Raw genomic sequence first — 19,604 nt, forward strand, 5'->3', positions numbered from 1 at the left:
CACCGTCCATCAGTCACCATATTTGTTTTGTCACACCACACCTGTCCCCGTTACGCGCCATAATCTGGCTAGATAAATCACATTATGGTCAGACAGCGTGCCTGAGCGTTAACAGCGCCGCTGCCCCGCCGACGAAGCCAAGCCAGCGTAATAAGTTTCAATTAGACGAAGCTGGTTTGGTTGTGTGTGTCAGCGTAGACCGTTGTTTTCACTCTCTTTATCTCATTTTCATTGTTTTACAAGGCCAAGAGGGAGATTTTTCTTCATTAGGACTTAAATCAGCTGATACAGGCGATTCTGAACGGTGTGTGCATGTTTTTGTGAGTCTGTCGCTGGATGTGTTGAATGCTTTCATGCATGTTTCTGTCTGATTTTCTTTCCTCTGATTTAAAATCTGTAATCTAGTTAACAGGGAGCTGCATATAAACTGTGAACAGAGAGATGTAATACTTTTTGTGTCCTTTTCCTTCCATCATCTCTTGTTCATTCTGTGTTATTCCTTTCATCCTCCCAGTTGTTCCCAGAGACAGGACCACGCCAAGGTGGGACCAGGGTGACCATCCTGGGGGAGAATTTGGGTCTGCAGTTCAGAGACATTCAGACGGGAGTCCGACTGGGAAAAGTACCGTGTGTTCCCATCGAGGAGGAGTACGTCAGCGCAGAGAGGTGAGTGAAGGAAGACAGAGGAAATCCCCTGATAGTAAGAAAAAGCCATACATGCGCACAGGTAGAGAATGGTGAAAATGAGGTTTACCAAGGACAAAAACAAAGCAAAACACAGGCAGGATGTGTGTCTCTCTCACAGATTTGAGGACACACACACACACCAGATCCCCTCTCATCCTGACCAATCAAAGCACTTTTTGAATAGGTGCCCATGCCGCCTCATCCAGGAGCTGATAATAAAGTGACATAAGGGTTTTTTTTTGTGTGTGTTTGTAAATCCCATCTGTTGTTCTCCTCCATTACTCCCTACATACGCTCTTTCCTTTATTTTCCCCATCCCTCCATCCTGACATTTACTCCTCTGCAGGGTCCTACACGGCTGAGGAATTGAGTTCATGCAGATCAAACAATCTCTCTGTAGAGCACTTAGTTGGGAAATGATGCATGTTGAGATGGAGGGCATCTGTATTCAAATATTACACACACATCAGTTATTTCACACACTCTGTTATTGCTGACTTCTCCTGCACCACCTCCACCCTGCTGCTTCTTATATTTTCACCCTCACTACCAGACATATCCGAACCTTTTTATTTTCTCTCTTTGAAAACTATTTATTCTTGTGATTTCTGTAAAAAACAGCCACTAAGTGTGTTCAAACATGCTTCTACCATCAATACAGATAGATAAAATCAAATCGCACCTGTCCCTCAGGTGTCTCTCGATACCTTACATGCTGCGTAAACATTGACAAACTCTGCTTCTGACCAAGGAAAATGTTCTCCATTATGGAGAAGATATGATTTTTAAGAGTATTTTGACCTGCAACAACCTTTTTTGCCCCAGTTATTTCTTGCCCTGCATTCTGAACTATTTTAATATACAGATTTTGTCTTTTCTGCACTGCCCCAAAATTAGTATCCTCAAATGTGTTTTTTTCGATCTCTGGACGTAAAGTGCACATTTTCACATCATGATAAATACTTGAATTTAAACACATCAGCTAAAAGAGTTGTAGAGTTTCTGCAGATGTGCAGAGCTATAGCTTTATACAAGTAGCCTATGCACAGTCCAGATGTGGTTTTGTGAGATGTTACTAGATATACGGTTTGGTTTGTTCACCCGACAAGAATTTAAATATGCACATTATTTACAGTTCTACAGTTTCATTTAGCAAGCACTTTTGTCCGGATGAACAACACAAGCAAGAATTTAGACAGAAGGAAAAACCTAGTTAGTGTGACAAAGTGCTACAAGTTATTTGGCTACATGAGCTGCCATTAAGTGCAAAAGTTTTTTTTTTTTTTTTTTTTTTTTTTTTTTTAGAGTAGTCTAGCCAACTAACCACAATAATTGCTGACAAAATATACTTTATACTTCAACCCTCACTAAGAGCTGGATCTTAGACCTGACTCATTCTACCCCTGAGGACAAAGAGGAGAAGGATCAGATTAAGGGCCCAAGTGTTCTCTGAAAAGATGAGTCTTCAGACATCTCTTAAAGTAGAAAGGGACTCTGTGGATCGTATAGAGTTTGGTAATCCATTCCACCAATAGCAGAGGGGAAGAGTCTGGCTTGTGATTTAGAGCCACACTGAGCTGGAAGCACCAGGCGTCTTTCACAAGCAGAGCATAGTGGGCGAGAAGGAGTGTAGAGCTGGATGAGGGACCCCAGGTAGGAAGGAGTCTTTCTTGTCAATGTTTTGTAAGCTAGAAGAACGTATTTAGATTTAGATTTAGAACAGTGTTTTTCCCCTAGGTTTACAGCCTTGGGGGGGGGGGGGGGGGGGGTGATGTTGTTGGCAGCCAGGGCAGGGCAGGAGAGCGAGTTTTGCATCTTGATGAAAAAAAGCGCTGGGAGATGTTTCTTGTGGTGGTTTACCCAGCTCTCAGTCCGCTATACGGAGTGTGCTTGTCTGTGTGTGTTTGTGTGAACGCGTTGGGGCGGAACTTCACCATGTGCTAAAGATCACGTGCTCTTTCGCACATGGTGGAGTCCCGCGAGGAGAAATGTGAACCCAACAATGTAGAAACGACATCCCATCACGAAAATTATATAAATAACAGCAGGCTATTTAGTCTGTTACATTATTAAAACAATAATAAATAAATAAATAATTTTGGTGTCATAATAAATGCATTGAGAAAAGCTGGGGGCTGTATAAAAATTGACCTCAGGTTGACTGGATGTCCCATATCTTAAAACTTTGTGTACAATTAAAATATTACCCACTCACAGTATCACCAGTGTACAGTCTTTAAAAGATAACAAAATAAAAAGGTGGGTAGTTATCGATGATAAAGAAATGCAATAACTGTTTCTGTAACCATACTCTGGCCTTTTCTTTGCTCTAACAGAATAGTGTGCCTGCTGAAAGATGCCACCAGCTACCGTGTCCAGGAGGCTCAGGTGGAGGTGTGTGTGAGAGACTGTGTCAACGACTACCGAGCCCTGTCGCCCAGACCGTTCACCTTTGTGGTAAGCGACACACGAATGGTTTGTTTGTGGATTCGCTGGTGGTTAGATAACTCGCAGTATATGATCCATGACGACTTCATAAAGAGGCTGCTTTGAGGAAGAGTATCGAGCTACTGAGCTGTTACCTGAGAGCAGCCTTATGGAGAAAGAAACGGCTGTACGCTAGAGATTCTGGTACACTTTAAGATGTGTTGTTGTTTGTTGTAACCCGATCCCATAGAAATTGATGTCTATTGTAGTGTATACTTGCTTTTTTTGGCTCCCATACAAGGTTTTTGTGTGAATATCCATTCTGTTCCACATTTTTCATTTTTTTTTTCTTTTTAAGTTGCTTGATTGGTTTGCAATAGATGATATTAAAAAAATATTCTGAAAACTGTTTTCTTTTTTTCCTTTTTTTTGTAGAATGTTCTAATTAGGTGTACAAATTATTCCTCTGAGGTAATTTTTCTGTCTCTTTTTCTCCAGACTCCATATTTCACGCGTATCCAGCCTTCTCAGGGCCCCATTTCCGGAGGCACCAGGGTCACCATCGAGGGCAGCTACCTTAACGCAGGCAGCTCTGTGTCTGTCAGCATTGGACCGCTGCCCTGCTACTTTAAAAAGTAAGGAACCCCCTTTTCTTTGCATGTAAATTAAACTGCAGCTCTGCCTGTGGGGAAATTGGACCATCACAGCGAAGGATTTAGATAAGAGTGGAACCAAAAAAGAATTTGGAGGGGTAACACAAATTTTTAATTATGTCTGGAGGTTGTAAAGATGTGAAGATAGAGGAGATATGTGTGTAAACACACATCCTCTCTTCAGAGGTGTGTATAGTGTACATGTAATCAGTTTGTCAGGTTCGGGTGTGTCGTGTTTCTTTTGCTTGCAGACACACAGCTTCTCTTTGTCTGCTTCACACACAGCACAAACACTCCAAACTCTCACCAGTTTTTTGGATGTGAAATGCATGGATTAGCCTCTTGTAGCTAATCTCTATTGAAGCCTGTGTGTGCAGCTCTGATGGCAGTCGGCTCTGACAGCAGTCACTTCTGCTCCCGCCGCAGCCTCCTCGCACCAATCCAACAGATTCCCCTTCATCGCAACTGTTGGCTCACCTCGACTCCGTCTTTATCTGTCACATCCTAACTGTGTGCCTGTTTGCGGCATCCTGTGAAGGTTGCTCGGGCGTGTGTTCTTTGTGAATGAAGTTGCTATGGTTACCAACCAAGGCCTTTGGAGAGCGGCTGTAGATTCTCCCTCTGTTGTTGCCTCCCTCTCTGTGCAGAAACCACGGTTTGCAGCCACAATAGAATGTACAACACTACATTAAAGTGCATACACATACACCATCACATAGACACACACATACACACTCAAATACACACACATACATCTCTGCTGTGAAGTCATGGCCCAGAAAAGCAGCCACCACTCAACTGTGCTAAATACATATTAGATAATGTAGCTGCTGGGGACCGCTCTCAAGACCGCCACTGAAAATGTTATTTTGCCTTTGAGACATGCAAGCTTGGACCAACACACACACACACACACACACACACACACACACACACACACACACACACACACACACACACACACACACACACACACACACACACACACACACTCACACACACACACTCACACACTTTTCATCCCTTCCCCCAGTGTTTAGGATTGGTGGCGCTGATCCCTTTCACTGAACCAATCAAAGCTGTTTTAAACTTCATTAAACATGACTTCGCTGCTCTGTTTTCCTTTCTACTGTACTGAACACAACACAGAGCTCTTATTTTTCAATATAAAAGATGTGCTAAAGACGAGCAGTATGAATATTTTTAATTCACTGTATTTGCTTACATGCAAATTTAGACATGTCTTGTCTTCTTTGCTTCACATGGTGTTTTTTTCTACCTCAAAACTGAGCTTTTTACTGTATTGTAGCTCTTCATTTACAAAATATGTACTGATTGAAGAAACAAATATATGTAGATATTACACCTTTTGTGTATCCAGCACATACATGGGATACAGCATATGATTTGCATCTGGAAAAATGCACCTTAAGCAGACTTATCTGTCTGAGATTTCATTACTAAACCAACAAATCAGATCTGTTCTGCCTTTAACATTTCCAGATTTCAGTGTGGTGTGAATTGCATTTCAACACACTAAAATTTCCAAACTTTAAAAGTCATCAAATCCCAATTCTTCATATAATATGATAAAACTTCTTAATTTTATATCCATCATCTCTTTCTCCTGTTGCTTGTTAACTTAACTGTGGTATCTGATCTCAGCAGTGTCAGAAACAAGATATACTCATTCATTAAAGCTTGAATTTAATCTCCCACTTAAACAGTTTGAGGATATACAGAAACAAAAATTTTACTTTCAAAAACTCCTCCATTAACAAGATGTCACTTGACAATGATTTAATGTTTTGATTAGGAAACTGATTCTGAACATGATGTGTTGCTGGTTTGAGGAAGCTTAGAGGGTGCCTCGTAGCTCCTGGGCTGGGCAGCCCCCCCCCTTTAAAGCCCTGAGTATAGGTGGAAAGAGAGAGAAAAGGGGGGGTTGATTTCATTACAGTGCCAGAAGAAGCATGGTTGAGGTCTGGTCCTTAAACTCTGCAACTCTAGGTTTGTGGTGAGCAGTGAGTGGACAAAAGAGATCAGCAAGTGGACAGATATCAGGTGGACAGACGTTTTAGGTGGTTAAATCTGGCATGTACCCAGGGAGCAGTTTAAACACACAGCTGTCACTGGATGCTCATGACTGCATTATCTGTGGACACTTACCAGACTGTGACAGACCAGGACGTAAACGTGTGTCAATTAATCAGAAACCCTCCCAGACCAAAAAAAGCACACAGACTGCTGAGCCTGAGACCCGGTTCATAATAAAAGAACCAGAAAACTAAGTCCAGAGTTAACTATTTACCCGCAAATGTTGCTGGTGTTTCAGTGTAAAGTGTGACCCTGTTAACTGGTGACTCTCAGCCGTTAATCACTGATACTGTCAGCTAAGAGTCACCAGTTAGCATGGTCGCTATTAACTCCAAACACACCGGTTGCTCTGTCTCGGTCCAAACTTGATAGACATTGCCTCTGTTGTATGATATTGTTTCTAAAAACTGACCGCAGAACAACCGTACATTTTTATGCTAACAAAAGGTTGAATTAAGTGTTTCAAAAACACTTTCTCGTCTGAATGAATGGATCTAAACACTGCTCCTGCGTTCAAGATGCGTGCACATCTTTAAGATGACGTAGACTGATAATCCCTCTTTAGCATCACAAACTAGAGGACTGTGTTTAGAAAAACAGTTTTACACAGAGGTGAAGTAGTCAGAGATCCTCTGTTGATTGTAAAATGTGTTATACATTATCCCATGTGTAAAGAAGAAATTTCCCAGGGTATGATTTATTGAGGACAGTAAAATAAAAGTGGAGTCAAGGATCTTCTACTTTCAGGACTTGTGACTGGACTTAGACACTCATGACTAAGACTTGGTCTTGAACTCAAAGTTTGATGACATTTGGAGTTAAAAGATGGAGAGGGCAGGTTCAGAGTTATTAATTCAATATGAATGTTTGAAATGTTTCCACTATGTTTTGATGCTGTCCCTGGTGTGACACGTGTGTTCACCTGCATGTGGGTTCATGTGTATGCTTCATCAGTTCCTGCCTGGCTGCCTACAGAGGCATCTCAGGTCCTTTGAAACAGATCAGAACTTTGAAAAAGAACTTGTAGAGGAAGACATAAAGAAAAACTTAGAAATGTATTGGTGATTTGACTCAGACTCCACTCAGGTTCTTCTTCTGTGATCCACACATGGACTTGAACACTGGGGACTCCAGGCTTGACTCAGACTCAGGGTTTGGTGACTCAACCACATCACAGCTGCAGGATTTAAAGACAACACTACTTCATGCCAGACTTGTGCTTCAGTTGTTGTTATTCACTGCACCTGAGCCAGGTTAAATGTTTACAGCAGGTAAAATAGCTGTAAATGGCTCATGTTGTGTTAATTCAAAGCTCCACCTGTGATCAGCCAGCAGAGCCTCAGTCGTCCAGGAAGGGGGTCATCTTTCAGAGCGGCATTCCTGACTGAAGTGGTCACTTGTTAATTGATCCAATCAAATTAGCTTTGAACAATATGTGTTTGAGAGGATGGGACTAATAAACCCTTGAGGCTGAATGCTGGTAATTAGCAACACAATGAGAAAGTCATTAAATATGTCACTGCTTCAGCTCAGACCTCGTGTTTGACGGATGTTCTCAAACAAATCATTGTCTCTTGATTGTTATAGTTCTGTTTTGAAGTGATCAAACTGTAGGCAGCTTCTTTGTGGGCAGCCTTCTGTTAATTCATTTGTTGAATTAAATTATTTCTGTTTAACTTCTGCAAATTATTTCAGAGCACTGTTATTTTCTTAAAGCTGTTGTGAAGAGTTTTATTTCTTATGATAGAGACTGAAATGAACTGTAATGCTTCTTTTTTTACTAATATGAAAAAATAAGAACCATTAGTTAAATACTGACAAATTCAAACTAATATTACTAAGAATACTCATTGTTTTTGAGTCGTGTCACTAGGTGTCAGGTGATGCAAAGTGCCATCCTCCAAATCTTGTGTTATCTTCTTGTGTGCCCAGGAGGAATGCCCGGGAGATAGTGTGTGTGACCCCAGCAGGACTGGCTCCAGGCAGTTCGTCAGTCTTGGTGGACATCGATGACGCTGAGCTCAGAAACCCAGAAGTGAAGTTTAACTACACTGAGGATCCCACCGTCCTGAGGATCGAGCCCGACTGGAGCATTGCCAGGTAAGACACTGAAAATCAAGATGCAGAAAAGAGCTCAATAAATGCTCTGAAGCTAACACTGGATCACACTTTGATTTTCAAACGTGGCAGCATTGACGGATCAAGTTCTCCAAACCGTCCGTACAGATCTAAATACTAGTTGAAAGCTCAGACAGCTCTGTTTGGATTGAAGCAAACTGACGACGCCTTTGGACATTTTTTCATCTCAAATAAGAATTTTTCAGTGGATGAAATCATGAGCTGGAAGGAGCAGGCTGTATGCTCAGAAAGTGTGAGTTGTCAGATTAAGCAGCTCATTGATTGGTTGTGAAAGTGTTTGAAAGTGATTAGTGGTTGAAGAGGAAGCTTGCAGCGATCATCTGATGGTGTGTGAGGCTAATTTTCTCTGCCCGAACTAATGAAATGAAAGAAAATCAGACTGAAAGTGTGATCAACAGCCTGCTGTGCAGTACAGGGCTTTACAACTACAGCTAAATAGGTATGGTTGTAACATGGGGAGTTGTAACACCCCCAATTCCACCAATCAGGGATAAGATTGGAGTCCTAAAATCATTTCAATATTTACCCACTTCCACCCTGATCACACATGGTGATTATCAGGGCTGGAAACAGGTTCATGCAGATTCTATAGAGAAAAAACTGATTCTGAGGCAAGAAAGTAAATTTTTTGACTAAGACTATATTTTGTTTAGCACTTATACTATTCCAGATAAAACCATTTGACTTATATCAGAATAAATAGCATGTTTTCAGGCCAAATGTGACAGTCAGATCAGTAGCGTTTCAGCATACACACTGTTGAGGATAAGCTCTTGAGTCAAACAGGAAGTGAGTTATGGTCTGTCCCAGAGAGAGACATTGTTCTGGATTGTTTTATGTCTATAAACCTCTTTTTGAGGGGTGTGACCTCTGTTTTTGCTTTTTTTTGTCTGACTGTTACAACTGACCCCAGCATGTGTAACAACCTACCCCCAGTAGTGGGGATGGTAGCAACAAAGGACCACCATGTTTGTGACATCACCTGGTGAGGTCTGTGATACTCTTGCTGAGGTTTGAGTTGGTGCCATTTGTAGTAAACAAATGTGGGCACTTTGCATTAACGTTTATGAACTCTGACTCAAAAATTCAGTGAGTTGGAGGTGCTGAAACAAAAAGTGTTACAACCATACCCAGCCTCCCCTAAATGACATGATCCTTCAGTACTTGTTATTGACCTCAAATGACAGGGCTGAGAGGACACACACATTTTCATTGTTTTTTTTATTTTTTTAATTTTTTTCAAGTGGGCTGGCTTCTGTGAGAAACTCAGGGGAGATTCACTAAGAAGGGATGGCGTTCACTTGTAGCACCAAGAATTGTGCATTATTGGCCTCTGCCATCCACTCTGTCTCAAGGTTTAATTCACAGCAACTGCTCTCACAATAAGCAAGCGCAAAAGTTGTGCAGTCCTGTGTTGCTCATTTGCAAAGGTTTTGTGGCCATAACAGCTGTTCAGTCTTTTTTTTTTTTTTTTTTTTTTTTTTTTTTTTTTTGTGAATCAGGCTTTTAATCCATGAGTCATAGTCAGTTTGGCTCGGGAGCTGGAACAGAAGTCGGGTCCTCAACTGCAGCAGATGAGGTCAAGCCACAGCGCAGTTTTGCTAATTTTGACAAACAACAACCAAAGCTGTAATATTTACACAAGTTTACTCTCCATTTGGTTATTTTTCAGTGCTTTATTTTGCTTTCAGAAAGCCTATTTATATTTAGCATGGTTGATGAATGTTGCATGTACAGTATCTTCTTCCTGCAGCGCAGTGATGAGCTAATCTGGTCTGTGAGGTGTAAGTCACTTATATAATTTTTTCCCCTAGTTTGACATCATTTTTAAGCATAAAACACCTCAGATCATGTGGAGGCCAGTTTCATTTCAAAACAAACTATCCCTCTCAAAAAAAGGCTGACACGTTTATAAACTTTTTTTTTTTTTTTAATGTAGAAAGCTTGAGTAAGGATATCAAATGCCAGACCTCGGATTTTTAGATGCCAGATAGCCTGAGTTTTGTTTATGAGAATGTATGTTTCTCACCTTATTAATTAATGATACTGAACCATTTCTACTGTGCATATATTTACTTTCCTCCCTCTGCCTAAATATAATCCCATATAACCTGCACACACTGGCAGCTTTGGCATTGCTTTTTGTTTGCCTTTAATTTCAATCTAAATATGAATTCTAAAGAGGTTTTTGAGAGATGCTGGCTCAAGAGGGGTCATGATTTCCCAGTGCTTTATTTTTGAATATTCAACACTGTTTCCCAAAAAAAGGAGAAGACGTCAAATCCAGGAAGTGTCCTGAGTTTCTAGTATGAATCATCGAACTGTTTGAGACCTCGCTGGTTTAAGACCTGCTGTCCACCTTTTCCCTAATTTATGTCAAGGTTTAGAAAACGCTGTCACTTTGCCCTGCTCCCTAAAAATGTCTCCTACCTCCTCCTCCTCCTCTCTGTCCATCTCTGTGTTGTTTCCTCCCTGTGGTGACTCATCATAGATGGTAGCAGAAAGATGCAGAGCTTGTTAGAGAGGAGTGTTGATGAATCCTGCCCCGTTCCTTCTGCCCAGTAGGACCGACGGGCCGGGAAGCAGCTGAGGCCCAATCACTGCCCTCCACTCCCACTGTGATGGTGTTGTTTTGTTGAGTTCTACTTCAGGAAGCTCACCCAGGGGTGACCATCCCACGTATAAAAAGAAGCATACATGCACGCTCACACACACACACACACACCCCACTGATTCCCAGAGTCCCTGATGTTTGGCCCCAGATCTCCGCTCCATCTGGCTGAGAAAACCAGAGAACAACACACACGGCTCAAACAGAGACCAAACTGTGAGTGTGTGTATTGCTTCCAGCTAGTGGAAGCTTTAATTTAGTGAGCGTCCTCTCTCAGAATCACATGTTGGCTCAGGTATAACAAACCACTGCAATCTGATATAACTCTGCTGCTCATTGTCTACTTTAGAGTGACACATAGACGCCTGCAGAGCATTATTATTGTGCTCAGGTGATGATAGCAAGGGTGGATAAAAGACGGTGAGATAGAGGAAAGACAGAGTGCGTTATCATTGTGCCTGGCTGATGATATTCCATTTAGGAAGAAGGCAGAGCACTTTAAAAAATAAATCAATGACAAGAGCTCATCTGGGATGCAGAGGAAAGAAATTTGGGCAACAGCAGAGGTTAGAAAAGCAATTTTCAACCTAAATTTTCAAATCTTGTCTCAAACTGGCTGGGTAGATTAAGCAGATGGATGTGAGCCTGCCACTTTTTCAGGAAGTGATGCCAAGGTGCCCTTGAGCAAGGCAGTATAACCACAGTGCAGCTGCTCAGTGGTAACCATTAGAGCTGGTTGGACGGGGTTCATGAAGTAAACTGTAAATATAAGTTTTCAAGCATTATGCTAGCTGCTAGCACAATATCCTGAATAAGCTCTGTGTTGCACACTTTTATTCTTAGATTTAAATTTTTAGCAGAGATACAACAACTTTATAAGGCACAGACTAAAAGAATCAGTTGATCTAAACTCAAAAAAAGGAAACTATACTTGTGGAAATATTTGATAAGACACATGAAGTTTTAAATTAGGCTATCAAAATGATTTTTAATCTCGTAAGGAGTCCAAAAGAAAAGCAAATCTTTGAAAAAAGTTCACAAGAATGGTTTTCTATGTGTATGGAAGATATGTGTTAAAAGCATGGATGTCACTGAATGACTACAAGAAAAGTGAAGCACATGAGGAAAATAGTAATATTAACAAAACTTATTTAAGTGAAAAGAAGCACAGCCTGCTATGTTAGCCCAAAATTTGATCAGCTTGACGTTAGGTTCAGTCTTGGCAGACCCTAGTCTAAAACTTTTATAAGTACTGACCAATTCCATTGGTAGTACCGAGTACCGGTTCACATGATATTAAAAGATACCTTAGGTTAGGTACCTAAACTTATCCCTGTGACTATGATGGAGTGGAAGAGTAGGAGATTTTCTGTGCTGCACATGAACACATCATTGCAAGGTTATAAATTTAGAAATGAGTATGTTAAATTGGAAAAACTTTGAGATTTATTAATTAAAAAAATGATATCTATTACCACATAGACACACAAAAGTACCAAAAATTGGTACCGATGAGTACTTATACTGATTGCCAGGTACCGGGAACTGGTACTGTATCGTTTGAAATGTGAAAGGTACCCATCCCTAATGTTGACTTATATTCATTGTCTCTGTAAATAAAGATTGGATAAATAAATCAATCAGTCAATAAATAGATAAGCCATCAGAATTGAACAAGTACATACGTTTACAAAACTCGACATTTGTAAACAGTTGTGTAAGAAAACAGGAGTGCAGTACAGGTTCAATTTTGTTAGTTTCTCAACTTTTGTTTTCGATTCCTCTACACTTTCAAAATTTAGTTTAATTTATTCCATTTCTTTAAAAAATAAATGGCAAAAATAAACTGACTTACTTGTGGTTTGGGAGCTCCAGGTGAAGTCTTGGATGTCTCCAGTTTCTCTCAGGTCCAGTGGGGTCCAGCCAAGTGTTGAGTCATTCACAAATGATATTCAAATCACACTCTTCTAGACACTCCCCTCCACGCCAAAAGTGCGACAGAAAGTGAAAAAAACAATAAGTCATCAAAGTTATTAATGTTCTTTAATAAAAGAAGGACAAAAAATAAATGTAACATGATTTTCATTTAATAACACATCAGACTGCAAAAAATGTACCAAAATGAACTAAAGGAGTATTTGAAGAATGTGTTCTTTTAACTTTTAAACATAATCAATGCTGTTACCTGTTTTGATCCCTTTACATTTTCTGTAATACTTTTTTTTTTCTTTTTTCAATTTTAGAGTTTCTTATATCAGTTTCAGGGTGTGTTTTCAATGTCAAACATTAAATTCATCATTTCTTCTCCTCAGCAAATCTAGTAAAAAGCAGGATCAATTCTGGTTTAGATCCAAGGAGCTAGAGAAACCAAGGAGATGCTCCTGTGTAGGCCAATGCACAACAAAATATTGACTTGGCATTGAAAACCAACCGGTTACATCACTTTCTTACACTCTGTGCCCAAAGGTGAATCCACCTGATGCCATGACTTTGCCACAAGCCTTCAATCATGTCAACCATTTCTGGATCTGTGTCTTTGATTTCTGCACCGTCTCGCTAACCGTTCCTCTTTGCTCCATAAAAACTCACAGGGAAGCTTTAAGCAGTCCCTACGGCAGAACAAAAAGTGCATGTAAAAAAACAACTGACAGTCAGTGGAAGGAAATTTAGAGCAAAAACAGGGTGAAAAAGCCAAGCAGAGAGCAGTAAAAGATAAAGAGAGGGCAGAGATGGCGGGAGATGAAGCGAGATCAGACGCAGAGAAACACAAACAGCAGAGGTTGGATATCCTCAGCTATCCCTGAGAGTTTATCCTGATTGTCTTGTTGTCTCTTCCCTGAAGCATGTAGCTGAGCTAAAGAGACTCACTTAGACAAAGAGAGGAGAAACAGGGACAGGGGGACTCAGCACAAATATACATCAAGCTGAGGAGGAGGAGGAGGTGAAAGAGAAGGAGGAGGAGGGAGGCAGAGGACAGGTGGTGTTATAAGAAGTGGAGTCTGATCATAGTCCCATGATCCTTTACGGCAAAAGAGAATGAATCATATTAAAACTAGCACATTTGGATGCCTTAGCTCTTCTGCTCCTTTGGTTCTCATCCATGCTGGTATCGAAGCAAACAATATTTAAGCCTTGCCTAAAACAAAATGGTTTAAAGTGCCAGTAAATATCAAGCTTGGTGCTGTGATCTCCATTATTAATTCATAATTCTCCTCAAGAAATATTTGCATTAGTCTGATCTCTATAAATACATGAAGAACATAGGAGCACCTCATACATCTTTAAACTACTTTGCATTCAAGCTGGATGTAGGAGTAGAAAAACGAACGTTAGGAGATGGATAGTTTGGAACATAACAACCGAAACATCACCACTTTAATTAGACTCTGCTCAACAGCCGAGACTTTATTTGTGCAGAATTAATTTCACCAAATCACGGCAGAGTTCGAGCATTTTCAGCTATCTTGGATGTGAAGTGTGTCACTTCCAGTTGCTTGAGCTGAATTTGTCTCTTGGAGATAACAGTGCTGGGGTACAAATGACAAGAATAGAGAGTGATGGAGTGTGTGTGGGGACAAAGAGGACAAGCAAACAGAGAAATACTGCTACAGATAGGTCAGCTGTGAAAATACCAGTCAGAGTCTTCATGCCCCTTGTGCTGCAGATACAGTTAGCCTATATCTCACTCATGGTGCTGGTGTCCCAAAAAAGACAAGGATGTATCAACCCATTCCTCTCAGTCGATAGAAGAGGAAACTTGCAGGAGAGATTAGTCAGACTTGAATCCTTTTGTCGACCAACAATAGCAGAGATGCTACGTCTACTTTATCAATTACTCACTCCTCCTTTCTATTGTCACATTTCATTGTCAGTGTAAGATAAATGTCCAGCAGTAGTCTGGCTCAAAGAGGATACCACCGGGCTCCGTCTCTGCTTCATATCACCATATCATCACTGATGGTGCTCATAAGTGTGTCATAAATGTCTTCAATGGGAGGACGTCTGCATTTTAAAGAAATCAATTCTGGCAGTTCTGTTCACCCACAGCTGAAATGTGCCCATTTGTCCTTCTGTGGTAGCTTAGCTCAGGACAAAGGCTTGTTTAATGTCTCACTGAATGGTGTAATGCTCCGGCGTTAAATTTACACGCTTTCTAATCGGCAGTAGAAGTGTGGCCGGGATCAGTTACCTGATCTTGCCGGGGGTTGAAAACCTCTGTTGATAAAGCACAGACTTCTCTGGTGAAGTCTGACATAACTGATCCAACTGGAAAACACAGAAGAAGAAGAGAGGACTGGAAGCTTTAGTCGTCACATTTCTATCCCCAAAGGAACCATCTGGTGTTTGGTTGATTTCTCTTCTACCTCCTCCTGCAATGGAGTAAATGCCTGGATGTTGACAAAGATCTTTTATATGACAGAAATATCACTTCCATGGTTTTCTGGGTTATTTACAGCCAACAGCATGGGAACAGCATCAGCATGTTATGGGACCAGCTCTGGTAGGTTTTTCTGTCTCTCCGTTAGAAAGACGATTGGTTATGATACACCAAAAATCTGCTGAAGAGAGGTTTCAAATTGTAAAATACAGATGGGGAGACAAATCGAAACTTGATCTATGAAATATAGGTTTAGGTGAATTATCATGTAGATAATTTGGCTTCTTACTGCGTTGTGTCTATGTGGGGTAGGTAATAAATGAAGAGAGGACAGTCAGTGTCTTGCCAGTTTGGGGAGTTTATTCACAATAATATCAATAAAGCAGCTTGTTGTTGTATGAAGCATTTTTTAAAGAAAGCGGTACCTAAAAGATCAGCGGACCCCTTCATGTATTTAACATCCTAAAAGCGAGTGCACTTATATGGTTTTCCTCCTCACAGTCTATCAACTAGTGATGGGTAGATGAGGCCTCATGAACCATTGTGGCACATAACCCAAACTGTATTGCTACTGTGTAGGTATTATGTAACTGTGTCGCTCAGTACTGACACCTGCTGGATCTTAAACATCATTGCAGGCCGCAGAGACAACTGGCGTACTGACTCAGTGAATTAGAACCAAGCAGCAACCCCCGGTCTAAGAATATGAGACAATGCTGAAGTGTTGAAATCTGCTGTTTCTCTAGTGCCCACTTGAGGCCGGCTCCAGAAGTCACATACACACCAAGCAAAAAAAAAAGCCGTATTCAAAGCAGAAATTAACCTGTTTACAACCTGGTTCAAAAGAACGTCTCCTGTGTGTTGCTAATTTTACTATTGGCACACTGTACAGGGGGTGAATTTTTTTTTCTCAGAGGCACAGCTCAGGGTCACGTGACCGACAGGTGCCCTATAGCTGAACGCAAAGCCCTATTACTGACTCAAACACCTTACTTGACAATATAAGATCAACATGGTCGCACACGGCAGAAACCTTACTTTTACTTTGGGGCCCGTATCACTAACCTGACATGCCAGACAAACAGTTTCATATATCCGCTACGGAAATATTTCACTAGTCCATCTGGGTAGCAGCTCTTCAGATTTATTTTCAGAGGCAGGACCTTCAAAAAAATCAGCAGCTGGTGATTGGACGACGGTTCTGATTGACACACTCACCCCAGACCGATCCACATCAAGCCATGGTATGACGTAGCTTATGTGCGCCACTGCTGAGAAACAATAGACGAACAACTACAGGAACACAAGAAAAAGCTGTGATAATGGCGTTAGACGACTGATGACGTTTTTGTAAAATTAACTTAAGAATCTAATGAATGCAAACAGGTACGAAAGTATGCTAACGTCATGTCTGCTCGTCAATTCCACATCTCCCACAGCTTCCCTGATTGGGCTAGCTAGAATTTAACTGAGTGAATTCATTTGTCATTGGAGCCTTGGAAGATGGATTTGCAGGATTTCGGAAACTAAATCACGCAGGTCCATCTGCTCTGCAAGGTTGCTGTATCACAGTGGCTTGAAGGAAAGAATTGTGATTCAAAATATCTGTGATTGATTGTGATTGTTGCACTCCTTATAAACACAGTTTGTCAGCAGCTGTATAAGTCACGTGACTTTCTTAAAGTGACACACGCACCAACACAGGGCTTCACTCTCTGAGCTCTACACTGAGACATCAGTGTCGCTGGACCTATATCTACTACAAACTGAAGAGAATAGAGCAAATCTAGCAGAAGTGACCATGAGAGGATGAAAGTTGAAATGCAATTTAAAAATAAAAGTCCTAAATGAACATGGCTATGAATGAATGAATAGAAATCTTTTTTTTTTCTTTAGAATTAACCACTAAAACATGAATTCATACCTTAAAGTTGCAGTAACAGCGCCCTGCTCTGTCATTGTTGCCCTGCAGAGAGTTGATGCTGCTCAGGAATCCCAACCATCTCTGGGAGGTAATCTTAAAAAACACATCCTCGAGATCTAGATGGTGAGTCAGCAGTCTGGCTCAGGGGTTTCTCAGCTGTGAGCATAGTGCTTCTCTCTTTAAATTCAACCTGAATGATGTCCGTGGGGATATTAGATCCTTTATAGTGGGGTATCATAACTGCAGGCTCTGGCCTTGGGCATTTGAGCTCCGGACCCTGACTGGACCCAAAGTACCCACTGAATGCCCACCACATGTTTTTTTAAAAAACGCTTTGGTGTCCGATGCACACTGAGAGAAGTGCACATTGTTTATGACTTTTACAAGCCTTTCATTTCTGACAGCGGAGTGAGAGTCTACAGTATATGCCCCTCCAGGCAGCGAGAAACCTGCAGAAAGACGCACAACGGGGAATCTTATACAAGTTTATTTCTCAGAGGCACAGAAAGCCCGAGCAGCAGTGAAAGGTGGGAAACAGAGCAGAATACTCAGAGGTTGGAACTGTGACTGTAAAACAAGGTAGTTATCAAGACGGCGTGATGTCTTTCATGAAAAGCTCATAAATCTGATGGAAGTGCAGCAGTGAAGAGAACAGACTAACCCGTTGTCTTTACAAGAGGCAAGAGCCCTCCTTTATTTTCTGTTTTTATGTGTGCTCCAGTGTCGGTATTCTTACTGCTACTGCTCCTGCATTCGATGGCGTCGTTGCAAACACAGGCCTACCCATAATTTCCTGTTAGACAAACAGGAAGTAATTGTACCTCTGTCAAAACTTTGATCAAAACACACTTAGAAGCAGCTCCAGTCCTCCATTATTCACTGAGTGATTCATGGAAAAATGAATGACATCCTTCAAGAGCTGATGCAACCAAATCGACATCCCTCCTCCCAGAGGGGGTGAGTCTGTCTCTACTCATCAACAAAATGAGGCTATAGAGGCTCCAGCCAAGTTCTGGCATCAGTGTTTACTGGATCCAGTCCAGTGACCTTCACAGACTCAAGGCAAACACATATTTACTCTGGACAGAGTTGTGATTAACGTGTGGAGCATCTCTGTGGCTCTTTCCCCTTTCCTGTCATTTTCTCTCCTGCCTCCTACTCCCTCTGCCTCTCTGTTACTCACACACGTGCCCCCCTTTGTCCCAGTTTGCTCCTCTGTTTATCTCTGAGCCCAAACTGCTGCTCAGGGCTCTCCACTTAACATTCATATTCAAACTTTTTTTTCTCTCTCTCCCCTGAAAGTTTCCAAGCTTTTCTTCTCAAGGAGTTTCAATAACAACTACACACACACACACAGAGCTGAATCCCTCTCTTTTATTTAGTTGATTACTTTGCAAATGCAAATGCCACTGTTAATTCTGCCCTTGATTCTTCATTTTTACTAAACTTACTTCTTTCAAATTAAATTAAAAAAACCTCTGAGGGAAAAAATGCAGCTCTGAATAGTAAAAAAAAACGTCCTCGCTTAAGCTTTGCTTTTAGTGTAATGAGCTGTTGATGCTGAAGCTGGAAATACTATGTGGTAAAATGTGACTGATATGACTGGCTTCAGTATGGGCTCCTCACAGATATGCTGAGACTGGTGTGAGATTTTTCCTGATACTGCAGGAAACGATGCTTGAGATGACTTAGTCAGGCTTTTTTTTTAAACTTGATTTGTCTGTAAGAGTGCAACGTGACCCATGTTGATGTTGTTTATTTTAAGTTGTTTACTTCAGCACAGTGAAAAATCTGTGCAGAAATGATCAACTTTAATATTAGATTGCCCCCCCGTAAAGATAACTACAGTAATAATCTTTGATTGGCTTTTTATCTAAAATTACACGAAAATTACACTTTTTTTTTAGTCCTGAGAGTCCAGCATCTCTTGGTCTCAAGTGCTGTATTGATTTGGAAAAGTGACACTTTGTTCAACTGATGTGAATTTTTATGGTTGTACGGTTAGCTAACTTTGATCTCTAAGGCCTCGTTTACACATCGTTTCATGCAAAGATTGCTAAAACACAGTGGAAAAAAATTGAAACACTGTAATAAGCATGCCAGGCCTGTAGTTGGTGCTATAACTGTCTTGTTCAGAAGTGGCTTTTGGTAGATCTTCACTGAAGCAGAGTTGAGCCGATCATCTGGTGTATGGTGAATACTAAGAGCAGAAGTGGAGCAACAGGTGCTCATTTTGTTAAAATACGGGCAGCAGATTCAGCAGCACAAGCACAACATCCACAACAACTGTATCAATGGTGCTGTTGGACTATTGTATGCTCTTGCGCCTAGTGGAACATGGCATCAGCTTTTTTTAAAGGTTCCATATTATGCTCCTTTTCTGCAGTTTAGTATGGATCATTGATGTCTTCATGAAATGGTAGTAACATGTTTTGGTCCAAAAAGCCAATAATCAAGCACAGCAGCATTGTTTCCAGGCTCTCATAGCCCCTCTGTTCAGAACGCTCTGATTTAGTGGGCGTGACCTTCATATGTAAATAAGCCACCGCTGATACCGCCCCGCTCTTCCACGTCACTGAGAGCGGCGCCACGAGCTCCCGAGTGCACAATGTTTAGAAAACAGCGAAGCTCGTTTACCGCAACATTAAAGACTAAAACAACAGGCTAACCTCAGCTAAAGTTAGCATC

General features: G+C 41.1%; 1 protein-coding gene across 1 annotated transcript in view; it reads left to right on the plus strand.

Moving 5' to 3' along the window:
• LOC141799091 (plexin-A1-like) overlaps positions 1 to 19,604 on the plus strand; it is a 453,927-nt gene that overhangs the window by 361,887 nt on the left and 72,436 nt on the right. The window contains exons 16-19 of the mRNA XM_074681180.1: positions 515 to 666; positions 3,024 to 3,144; positions 3,613 to 3,749; positions 7,797 to 7,964. Of these exons, the coding sequence (XP_074537281.1) occupies positions 515 to 666; positions 3,024 to 3,144; positions 3,613 to 3,749; positions 7,797 to 7,964 (578 nt within the window). The remainder of the gene's footprint in view (positions 1 to 514; positions 667 to 3,023; positions 3,145 to 3,612; positions 3,750 to 7,796; positions 7,965 to 19,604) is intronic.

This window comes from Halichoeres trimaculatus, unplaced genomic scaffold, assembly GCF_033239565.1.
Source record: "Halichoeres trimaculatus isolate MK-OKI-2021-1 unplaced genomic scaffold, fHalTri1.1 fHalTri1_scaffold_11, whole genome shotgun sequence".
Lineage (NCBI taxonomy): Eukaryota > Metazoa > Chordata > Actinopteri > Labriformes > Labridae > Halichoeres > Halichoeres trimaculatus.